The sequence below is a fragment of the Nycticebus coucang genome, chromosome X, assembly GCF_027406575.1.
Source record: "Nycticebus coucang isolate mNycCou1 chromosome X, mNycCou1.pri, whole genome shotgun sequence".
Classification (NCBI taxonomy): Eukaryota; Metazoa; Chordata; class Mammalia; order Primates; family Lorisidae; genus Nycticebus; species Nycticebus coucang.
The window spans coordinates 14,958,639-14,971,474 of NC_069804.1; the positions used below are offsets into that span (position 1 = coordinate 14,958,639).

General features: G+C 38.4%; 1 protein-coding gene and 1 long non-coding RNA gene across 2 annotated transcripts in view; one reads left to right on the top strand and one right to left on the bottom strand.

The window, feature by feature from the left end:
- Nucleotides 1-12,836, bottom strand: part of LOC128577606 (uncharacterized) — a 57,369-nt gene that overhangs the window by 36,363 nt on the left and 8,170 nt on the right. The window lies entirely within an intron of this gene.
- Nucleotides 4,827-5,338, top strand: LOC128577604 (60S ribosomal protein L21-like). The gene has a single exon (XM_053579864.1). It carries the CDS (start codon nt 4,856-4,858, stop codon nt 5,336-5,338), a length of 483 nt encoding a protein of 160 aa, XP_053435839.1. The 5' UTR covers nt 4,827-4,855.

A 12,836-nucleotide genomic window follows, 5' to 3' on the forward strand; every position in this document is an offset into this window, starting at 1 on the left:
GTTTGGGGTGATTATAATGGTTCATTCAAAATACTTTTTAGCAAAATCGCACTTCACAATTTCATAATATCTCAATAAAAAAACAATTTAAGGGTGGCACCTGTAGCTCAGTGAGTAGGGCGCCAGCCACATACACCCAGCTAAGGGATTCGAACCCAGCAGGGGCCAGCTAAACAACAATGACAACTGCAACAACAACAGCAACAAAAAATAGCTGGACGTTGTGCCTATAATCTCAACTACTTAGGAGGCTGAGGCAAGAGAATTAATCACTTAAGCCCAAGAGTTTGAGGTTGCTGTGAGCTGTGACGGCACAACACTCCACCAAGGGCAACATAGTGAGACTCTTGTCTCAAAAAAATAAATAAATAAATTAGGCAATTTAATCTCCCTGAAAACATTTTTGGTATTAAAATTCATCATATCCATTTACATAATGATGAGGAAAACTCAATGAAACTACCAATCTATTTAACATCTTATGCCTGATTAAGTATATTCAAACATGCATATACACTCAAAAAACAGGATCTTCCTCCCAGGCCAAGTTATACTATTTCTCTAACAAATTTTTATCACCCACTTCCTATCCTTTGCCTTACTAGACAGTCTATACAACTACACTTTTACAAACCAGATCAACAGCGGAGGGGGCAGATTTAACATACCCTGTTTCCCCGAAAATAAGACCCACTTATAGGACAGATAAGACGTCCCCTGAAAATAAGACCTAGCACATCTTTGGGAACACACCTTAAAATAAGACAGTCTTATTTTCAGGGAAACCGGGTATTAGAGAAATGTGGGTTATGAATAAATCAATGCCAATATGTTATCAACAAAGGTCCTAACTGATCTACTTTGCTTATAGGGTAAAATAAACATACAATATTAACAGTTATGGCTCAGCGCCTGTAGCTCAGTGGCTAGGGCGCCAGCCACATACACTATAGTTGGCAGGTTTGAATCCAGCCTGGGCCTGCCAAACAATGACAACTACAAACAAAAAATAGACGGGCGTTGTGGCAGGCACCTGTAGTCCCAGCTGCTTGGGAGGTTGAGGCAAGAGAATCACTTAAGCCCAAGAGTTTGAGGTTGCTGTGGGCTGTGATGCCATGGCACTCTACCCAGGGGAACAGCTTGAGACTGTCTCAAAAAGAAAATAAATAAATAAAAAGTTTATGTGAGAATCAGTGAAGCTAAAGCACCCCAAAACAACAATTCACTTTAGCAATTTTTTCCATATAAGTCTAAAAGTAATCTTTGGATCCATAGACTAAATGGGACCCTTATTAAATCGTAGGTGGCATTTTTCTTTTCTTTTTTTTGCAAATATTGACAAGCTAATCTTAAAATTCATATAGAAATGAAGAGACTCGGGCGGCGCCTGTGGCTCAGTGAGTAGGGCGCCGGCCCCATATGCCGAGGGTGGCGGGTTCAAACCCAGCCCCGGCCAAACTGCAACAAAAAATAGCCGGGCGTTGTGGCGGGCGCCTGTAGTCCCAGCTGCTCCGGAGGCTGAGGCAAGAGAATCGCTTAAGCCCAGGAATTAGAGGTTGCTGTGAGCGTGTGACGCCACGGCACTCTACCAGACGGCGGTACAGTGAGACTCTGTCTCTACAAAAAAAAATAAATAAATAAAAAAATAAAAAAATAAAAAAAAGAAATGAAGAGACTCATAATATTCAAATGAATCTAAAAAAGAATAAAGTTGGAAAACTCACATTTCCCAATTTCAAAACTTCTATAAAGTTATAAGGATAGACACATAGACCAATGGAATAGAATTGAAATAAACCCTTACATTTATGGTCAATTGATTTTTGACAAGGGTACCAAGACAATTCAAAGGAGAAAATAGTCTTTTCAACAAATGGTGCTAAGACAACTGGGAAAAGAGGCAAATGAATGAAGTTGGACCCTTTCCCCACACTATATGGAAAAGATTAACTTAATATGAATCCCTAAATGTAAGAACTAAAATTATAAAACAACTAGACAAAAGGATAGGAGTACATCTTCATGACCCTAAGTTAGGCAATAATTTCTCAGATATGACACCAAAATAACAAGGGACAAAAAAGTAGATAAATTATACTTTATCAAGATTAACAACTGTTATGCTACAAAGGAAAGCATCAAAAAAGTGAAAAGACAACCCCCAAAATAGAAGAAAAAATTTGCAAATCATGTATCTGACTGGTATCCTGAATACATAAAGAACTCTATCACAGTTACACAATTTTAAAATGCGTAAAGAATTTGAATAGACATTTCCCCAAAGAAGATATACCAACGGCCAGTAAGCACATGAAAAGATGTTCAACAGCATTTGCCGTCAGGGAAATGCAAATCAAACTGTAACAAGATAGTACTTCACACTCACTAGAATGGCTACAATCAAAAAGATAAATAATAATAACAAGTGTCGGCAAAGATGTAGAGAAATTGGAACCCTAATACATTCCTAAGTGGAAATATAAAGTGGTGTGCCTGCTTTTGGAAACAGTTTGGTACTTCTTCAAAATGCTAAACATGGTGTTATATAACTCAGCAATTCTACACCTAAGTATACACCCAGGAAAAATGAAAACATACATCCATACAAACACTCATATACAAATGTTCATAGCAGGACTATTCATAATAGCAATAAAGTAGAAATAGCCTCCTGACAAGCTAAATAAGAAGTAGTATATCCTTACAATGAAACATTATTTGGCAATAAATGTGAATAAATGGTACTAATGTGTGAATATTGAAAATATTATGCTTAGCACTAATTGAAAGAATCTAGTCACAAAAAAACATACTATCCATTTTAGAAATATCTAAAATAGGCAAATCTATAAAAACAGAATGAAGGCCAGGTAGAGTGGCTCATGCCTTTAATCCTAGCACTCTGGGAGGCCAAGGCAGGAGGATCACCTGAGCTTAGGATTTCAAGACCAGCCTTAGCAAGAGTAAGACCCTTGTCTCTACCAAAAATAGAAAAACTGGAAGATGGTTGACTGAAATCAGAAAAAAGCAGGGGTTGCAATTTTATTTGCAGATACAATTGGCTTTAAACCAACAAAGATAAAGAAAGATAAGGATGGTCACTATATATTTGTCAAGGGAAACACTCAACATGAAGAGATTTTGATAATTAACATTTATGCACCCTACCAGAATGCTCCTCAATTTATAAAGCAAACCCTAATGGAAATAAACAACTTGACATCTTCCAGCACTAAAATAGTTGGAGATTTTAACACCCTTTGACAATTTTGGATAGATCGTCCAAAAAGAAACTAAACAAAGAAATATTAGACTTAAACCTGACCCTAGAACAAATGGACTTTACAGACCTCTACAGAACATTTAATTCCTAATAAAACTGAATATACATTCTTCTCATCAGCCCATGGATCATCCTCCAAAATTGATCATATCTTAGGACACAAGTCTAACCTCAGCAAATTTAAAAGAATAGAAATTATTCCTTGTATCTTCTCAGACCATCATGGAATAAAAGTTGAACTCAACAGCAACAGGAACGCAACACCACCTTCCATTAATAAAGTCGTGGAAACTAAATAATCTTAGACTGAATGATAGCTGGGTCAAAGAAGGAAATCACAAAATTTTTGGAACAAAATGATAATGAACAAAATGATAATGAAGACACAAATTATCAAAACCTGTGGGATACTACAAAGGCAGTACTACGAAGGAAATTTATAGTATTAGAAGCCTTCATTAAGTAAACAGAAAGTGAGGAAGCCAACAATGTAATGGGTCATCTCAAGCAACTGGAAAAGGAAAAACTTTCCAACCCCAAACCCAACAGAAGAAAAGAAGTAACCAAAATTAGGGTAAAATTAATTGAAATTGAAAACAAACAAACAAATCATTCAGAAAATCAATGAAACAAAAAGTTTTTTTTAAAAAGATTAATAAAATTGGGAAGGCCTGTGGCTCAGTGAGTGGGACACCGGCACCATATACCAGAGGTGGCAGGTTCAAACCCAGCCCCTGCCAAAAACTGCAAAAGAAGTAAAAAAAAAAAAAGATTAATAAAATTGATAAACCTTTGGCCGACCTAACCAGAAACAGAAAAGTAAAATCTCTAATATCATCTATCAGAAACAATAGAGGAGAAATAACAACAGATACCTCAGAAATTCAAAAAATCCTCAATGATTACTACCAAAAACTCTATTCTCAGAAATATAAAAATCCGAAATAAATGGGCCAATACCTGGAAGCACACCACCTTCCTAGACTCAATCAGAAAGAATTAGAAATTTTGAACAGACCTTTATCAATCACTGAAATAGCATCAACTATACAAAATCTCTCAAAAAAGAAAAGTCCGGGACTAGATGGATTCACGTCAGAATTCTACCAAATCTTTAAAGAGGAACTAGTACCTATATTATACAACCTTTTTCAAAGCATAGAAAAAGAAGGAATACTTCCCAACACATTCTATAAAGCAAATATCACCCTGATCCCCAAACCAGGAAAGGATCCAACATAGAAAGAAAATTATGAACCATTATCATTAATGAATATCAATGCAAAAATATTCAGTAAGATGTTAGCAAACAGAATTCAACAACACATCAAAAAAAATCATACACCATCATCAAGTTGGTTTTATCCCAGGGTTACAAGGTTGATTCAACATACGCAAATGTATAAATATAATACATCACATAAATAAAATAAAAAACAAAGACCATATAATTCTCTCAATTGACGCAGAAAAAGCTTTTGATAATATCCAGCATCCTTTTGTGATCACAACACTTAAGAAAATAGGCATAGCCTTTCGGCCGGAGACGCCATCTTCCAGTAATTCACCAAAATGACAAACACAAAGGGAAAGAGGAGAGGCACCCGATACATGTCCTCTAGGCCTTTTAGAAAACATGGAGCTGTTCCTTTGGCCACATATATGCGAATCTACAAGAAAGGTGATATTGTAGACATCAAGGGAATGGGTACTGTTCAAAAAGGCATGCCACACAAATGTCATCATAGCAAAATTGGAAGAGTCTACAATGTTACCCAGCATGCTGTTGGCATTGTTGTAAATAAACAAATTAAGGGCAAAATCCTCACAAAGAGGATTAATGTTCGTATTGAGCATATTAAGCACTCTAAGAGCCAAGATAGCTTCCTGAAACGTGTGAAAGAAAATGATCAGAAAAAGAAGGAAGCCAAAGAGAAAGGGACCTGGGTTCAACTGAAGCGCCAGCCTGCGCCACCCAGAGAAGTCCACTTTGTAAGAACTAACGGAAAGGAGCCTGAGCTCCTGGAACCCATTCCCTATGAATTCATGGCATAATAAGCATATAACACAGCACGCAGGAGTACCAGTGGACCCATGTTTTGAGGTGCAAGAACCTATTTATTCCCCATGAGCTCATGGCATAATAGATGTACAGCATAGCAAACAGAATAACCAATAGTCCCCATGTAACAGTGATACAAGGTGCTGGAAACTATTTCCCATGAATTCAAAAGTCAATCAACACTTTGTCACATTCAATGGCAAGGTGCCTCCCTGAGCTAGTGGAACTTCTTCCCCTATGAATTCATGGCATGGTAGATACAAATAATAGCGTAAAAATGTCTCTTGTTCATTCACTACAAGTGTGATTTTTTTTTCCCAAAGAAGTATTAAAGCAAATTTTAATGTGTCCTAAAAAAAGAAAAGAAAAGAAAATAGGCATAGATGGGACATTGCTTAAACTGATAGAGGTCATCTACAGCAAACCCACAGCCAATATCATATTGAATGGTGTAAAATTGAAAACATTTCCACTCAGATCAAGAACTAGGCAAGGGGCAGCACCTGTAGCTCAGTGAGTAGGGTGCCGGCCACATACACGGAAGCTGGCGGGTTCGAACCCATCCCGAGCCAACTAAACAACAATGACAACAGCAACAACAACAAAAAGTAGCCGGGCCTTGTGGTGGGTGCCTGGAGTCGCAGCTACTTGGGAGGCTGAGGCAAGAGAATTGCTTAAGCCCAGGAGTTTGAGATTGCTGTGAGCTGTGACGCCACAGCACTCTACCCAGGGTGACATAGTGAAAATCTGTCAAAAAAAAAAAAAAAAGTACTAGGGAAGGATGCCCATTGTCTCCACTGCTATTCAACATAGGTAATAATGGAAGTCTTAGCCATCACAATCAGGCAAGAGAAGGTGATCAACGGTATCCAAATAGGATCAGAGGAGAAAACCTCTAACTATTCGCAGACCATATGATCCTATACCTGGCAAATGCCAGGGACTCAACTACAAAACTCTTAAAAGTGATCAAGGAATACAGCAGCATCTCAGGATACAAAATCGATATTTACAAATCAGTAGCTTTCATATATGCCAACAATAGTCAAGCTAAAAATATAGTCAAGGACTCTATTCCTTTTACAGTAGTGCCAAAGAAGATGAAATATCTGGGAATTTACCTAACAAAGGAAGTAAAAGATGTCTATAAAAGAATTATAAAACTCCGAGAAAAGAAATAGCTGAAGATATTAACAAATGGAAAAACATACCATGCTTATGACTGGGAAGAATCAACATTGTTAAAAAGTCCATACTACCCAAAGCAATCTACAGATTTAATGCAATCCCTATTAAAGCACCATTGCTGTATTTTAAAGAGCTTGAAAGAACAGTGCTTCGTTTTATATGGAATAAAAAAAAAACACTGAATAGCCAATACATTACTCAGAAATAAAGACAAATCAGGAGGTATCACGTTACCAGACTTCAGGCTATACTATAAATAGTGATCAAAATAGCATAGTAAAGGCACAAAGACAGAGAGGTAGATTTATGGAACAGAATAGAGAACCAAGAGATGAACCCAACTACTTATCGTCATTTGATCTTTGATAAGCCTATCAAAAACATTCAGTGGGGGAAAGACTCCCTATTTAAGGAATGGTGCTGGGTGATCTGCCTGGCAACCTGTAGAAGACTGAAACTGGACCCACACCTTTCACCATTAACAAAAATTGAATCTCACTTGATAAATATTTAAACTTAAGACATAAAAATCCTAAAAGAGGATCAGCACCTGTAGCTCAAGCGGCTAAGGAGCCAGCCACATACACCAGAGCTGGTGGGTTCGAATCCAGCCCAGGCCTGCCAAACAACAAAGACAATTACAACTAAAAAATAGCAGGGCATTGTGGCAGGTGCCTGCAGTCCCAGCTACTTGGCAGGCTGAGACAAGAGAATCGCTGAAGCCCAGGAGGAGTTGGAGGTTGCTGTGAGAGTTGTGATGCCACCGCACTCTACCCAGGGCAAAAGCTTGAGGCTCTGTCTCAAAAAAAAAAAAAAAAATCCTAGAAGAGAGTGCTGGAAAAACACTTTGAAATCAGCCTGGGAGAGTATTTTATGAGAAGGACCTCCGGGCAATTGAAGCAACAACAAAAATACATTACTGGGATCTGATCGAACTAAAAATCTTCTGCACAGCCAAGAGCACAGTAAGTAAACCAAACAATCTTCAGAATGCGAGAATATTTTTGCAGGCTATGCTTCCAACAAAGAAATCCACAGAGAACTCAAACTAATCAATAAGAAAAGAACAAATAACCCCATTTCTATGTGGGCAAGAGACTTGAACAGACACTTCTCTGAAGAAGACAGGCGCATGGCCTACAAACACATGAAAAAATGCTCATCATCCTTAATCATCAGAGAAATGCAAATCAAACCACTCTGAGATATCATCTAACGCCAGTAAGATTAGCCCATATAACAAAATCCCAAAATTACAGTTGTTGGCCTGGATGCGGAGAGAAGGAATGTTTCTACACTGCTGGTGGGAATGCAAGCTAATAAAACTTTTTTGGAATGAAGTTTGGAGACTACTTAAGGAACTAAAAGTAGACCTACCGTTCGATCCTTTAATTCCTCTACTAGGTATATACCCAGATGATCAAAAATCATTTTACAACAACGACATTTGCACTAGAATGTTTACTGCAGCCCAACTCATAATTGCCAAGACATGGAAACAGCCCGAGTGCCCATCAACCCATGAATGGATTAACAAATTTTGGTATATGTACACCATGGAATACTAAGCAGCGATAAAAAAGATGGAGACTTCACATCTTTTATGTTTACCTGGATGGAGCTGGAACATATTCTTCTTAGTAAAGTATCTCAAGAATGGGGGGAAAAAAGTATCCAATGTACTCAATACTACTATGAAATCAATATATAATCACCTACACATTCATACGAATGGTAAAACATAACTATAGTCCAGAAAGTAGAAGGGAAGAGGTGGGAGGAGAGAGGGTACTTGGGAGGACATCACCTAATATGCATAATGCAATGATACATTTCAAAACTATTCAGAAAAGAGTATAATTGTATTGCCAAAACAAATAAGTAAGCAAGGTGATGGATGTGTTAATCAGTTCAATGTAAGCATTTGACAGTGTGTATCAAATCACTACACTGAACTCCATAAATGCATCAGTGTGCACAGTTATGATTTAATAAAAAAATTTTTTTTAAATAGAAAAACTTAGGTAGGCATGGCCCCAGGTGCCTGTATTCCCAGCTACTCAGGAATGTGAGGCAGAAGGATCACTTGGACCTAGAAATTTGAGGCTGCAATGAACTACAATGCACTCTACCCAGGGCAAAAGAAAGAGACTCTGTCTCAAAAACAGAAACAAAAAACCAGAGTGAAGATCAGTGACTTCCTAGGAGTAGGGGTTGAAGGAGTGACTGTTAATGGGGTAAATGAAAACATTCTCAAAGTAGATTGTGATCATGGTTCTACATCCTGTAAAACTAACAAAAAAATTAACTATGCACCTTTAAATAGACGAACTGTATGTGAATTATATCTTGATATGACTATTAAAAAATAAAAGTAATTTCTCTCCCACTTCATGTTAACATTCATTATGAAATTTGAATTAGGAAGTCTGAATTAAGAATGTTTTCTGAAATTCCTTTTTTTCCCTCAATAGTTTTGATTTGTAACTGAACATTTTATAACTGAAATGTCTGTGAAATTGATCTTGTTCCTCTTCCTAGGGCAAATTTCATTAAATTTCTCTTTAATTGTTCTTTACCCAATATAGATCAGTACTCTTGTACTTAAAAGATGCAGTTTCAAATGACTCTTCACTTATCTCCTGGGTAGCAAGCAATGTGCCACAGAAACAATTTTTCTTCTGATTCAAAGACTTGGCCAATCTGCAATCTACATTCTGCTTCCTAATGGACCACTCAGAAAACATTTCCTTACTTCTGAGAGGAAAACTTACGAAAGATTGAAATAGACCAAAAAAAATATTTTCTGGGTGTCCTGTCTGATAATACTTTTCTAGGTAATCTGATTTTATAGGGCTTGTGCCTTTCAATGTCTTCAAGCTATTTTACAACTCTGTAAATTGCAGAAAAAGATGATGTAAATGATTCATCTGTACAGAAATGCAAATGAATTGTGTTAATGGAATGGAACAGATATCTGTTTTGCATCTATTTCTGAATATATGGAAGCATTCTTGGTGTGTACTTTTTTTTTCCTGGAGTGTACTTTTAATTCTCCTTTGACCTAGTTGTAATGTCTTACTGGTTCCCTTAGTAATAAATGAGATAAATAAGATATTTTATATGGGTTCATTTTATATTCATATACAAGTTCCGGTTTTAACATCTTTTTAGAAAACTATATCGTAGTTCAAGCTGCTATAACAAAAATACCATAAACTTGGTTTAAAAAACAAACTATTTCTCACAGTTCTAGAGACTAGAAAGTTCAAGATCAAGGTGCAGGCAGATCTGATGCCTAGAAAGGATTCTTCCTAGTTTGCAGACAGCCTATCTTCTCATTGTTTCCTCACATGGTAAGAGGATAGAGAAGAGCAAGCTCTCATAGCTCCACTTTTTTTTTTTTTTTTAATAGAGACAGGGGCTCACTATGTTGTGCCAAGGCTGGACTCAAACTCCTGGGCTCAAGTGGTTTTCCTGCCTTAGCCTCCTGAGTGTCTGGGACTACAAGTGTGTGCCACCACACCAGACTGCTCTCTCTTATAAGAGCACTAATGTCATTTATGAAACCTCCACTCTCATTATCTCATCTAAACGCATCCCAAAGTCTCCTCCTCATAATACCATCACATTGAGTTAGGATTTCAACATATGAAGGGGGGGAGGAGACATAAACATTCCATCTATATAGCAGCAACCTTTAATACTTCTACTTTACACACAGCATAGTGAGATTTGGTTTCCCCAAAGAAAGTGACAGATAATAAATAAACAAATTAACTAACTAATAATCCCTAGTTCCGTACCAATGCAGTTTTATTGGTTTGGAGCTAGGCACCATAGTAGTGGCACAATGCCTAATGTATAGCTGGTACTTGATACATTTTCATTTATTACATAGTCCCACTTCTGTTTTGTTATATATCTGGAAGACGTGCTTCTGGCCAGTGGAGCCACCTCAGAGATATTTAGCTCACATCTTCCTAAACAGACTTTTTCTACAATGCGGGCACTGCCTTTCACCAAGGTCTTCACACTCTGCAGATCTTGCAGTGTAATTTGAGAAATCACAGCCTACTCCCCCACCCCCAACTTATTACAAATTAGCCTCCTACTACCCACAGGCCTACTGCCTGCTATGAAATTCTCACCAAGATAACCATCCCTTTGGGTTAAGATATCATTCTCAGAGTAAAAAGGAACCAAAACTAGGTACAAAAGACGTCAAAACAACTTTATAAGTGAAAAACAGACATGTCAGCCATCTCCCAACTCCCCAACCCTTACTATCAGGGATGGGAGGAGTAGTAGTTCTCACCTAAGAACTTCATCCTGCCTTTGCAAGTCAATTTCTAGTCTACATAGAGCTAAAGAACTTGCTATTAATGGGATCAGTGATTCACCCTTTTCTCATACCTGGCAGGGATAAAGGGAGAAAAGAGGGCAAAGGAGGTGGACATATTCATATTGCAAGGTGCTAACTTTATTAAAACAGGACCAGCCTTACAATTATGAGGCAGTTAAGGAACTCTATCTTCCTCCTCAAGTTTATAGTCTGAGAACTAAAGCCTATCCTTAAATGGTGTGAATTTGCTCATTCATCCAATGAATATCAAGCACTCACTATGAGTCTGGAGCCAAGGGCCACGTAGAAGATGCTGAAGGTGTCTTGCCCATACTCTTGGGAACTTCCCAAAAGCCATTTACAGATAATTCCCTAATTAGCTAATGGAATCCCTCTGAGGACGTTCAGTAACCACTAAGGGAGTGTGCTTATCCAGCTGGGGACAGAATTGAAGTGCCAGGATGGCTCAGCGCCTGTAGCTCAAGCTGGCGGGTTCAAATCCGGTCCTAGACCTGCCAAAACAACGACAACTTCAAACAAAAAATAGCCGGGTATTGTGGCGGGCGCCTGTAGTCCCAGCTACTTGGGAGGCTGAGACAAGAGAATCGCTTAAGCCCAGGAGTTGGAGGTTGCTGTGAGCTGTGATGCCATGGCACTCTACCCAGGGCAACAGCTTCAGGCTCTGTCTCAGAAAAAAAAAAAAGGAAGTGCCAGGATGAGAGTGGATAATAACCCTAGCTTACTATTCCTCAAGGGGATATCCCAAAACCTTTCAGAAGCCTATAGTCACGTCCTAAATAAATCACCTGCAACCAAATATTTACCTCTGAATCTGTTTTGGGGGGAAACACTAGGACAAGCAATGTTTATGGGTACATGTGGTGAGTTCATGTGCACTCTACAGATTATCTGTAGGAGTGCTCAAGACTACCCTTCTGAAGCCCTGCAAACTAAGTGACTCAGGTCAGGGTCAAGTCCTGCTGTGGGTCAGAACTGCATCATCCAGACACACACGGCTTACTGTCAGCATTTACAAGGCTTCTGCTTTCAGCCCGCTTCACTAACATCACTCTGCTATTTCACTATCTTTGAATAATTCTTACCTATGAAGATAAAACTTACAGGTAACTTTATCTTTCCAGAAACCTTTTCCAAGAAAATTGTTTAAATAAAAATCAACGGTTCGATTCTCCAATACACAGCATCGACCACTGTTTATTCCACAAGACTCTTTAAAACATTTACCTCACAGTCTCCCCTTGCTGTGTCCAACAATGCTAAGCTATTATGTCATGATTCTTCTGTGTGTGTACACATTTGGTTTGATTGTAACAAAGCAACTTGTAGACTTTTAACATTTAAAACTGAGCATCATCTTTCCTCTACAATGTTGCTACTGCCTTTTACCAAGGTCTTGGTGAAAAAAAAGAAAATTTAAAAATAAACAGGAACAAAATTACAACCTGTGGCTCAGTCGGTAAGGCGCCGGCCCCATATACCAAGGGTGGCGGGTTCAAACCCGGCCCCGGCTGAAATGCAACAAAAAAATAGCCGGGTGTTATGGCGGGTGCCTATACTCCCAGCTACTCGGGAGGCTGAGGCAAGAGAATCGCTTAAGCCCAGGAGTTGGAGGTTGCTGTGAGCTGTGTGATGCCATGGCACTCTACCGAGGGCCATAAAGTGAAACTCTGTCTCTACAAAAAAAAAAAAAAAAAGAGAGAGAATGTCAATTTAAAATAAGATCCTAGAGGTTCTGCTGAATCTCCCATTTCAGTGGCAGGGCTCAAGTCATCATTAGGAGAGGATTTATTTTAAAAGTGTCATCTTAAACTGCAAGGATGTCCGTTTAACGTCACAATTAAACATGCCAAAGGAGAAGAAGCCAGGTTGTAAAAATGCCCACTTAATCCACCCAAACATCGCAAACCCACCCTCTGCTGTCTTTCTATACCCCATTT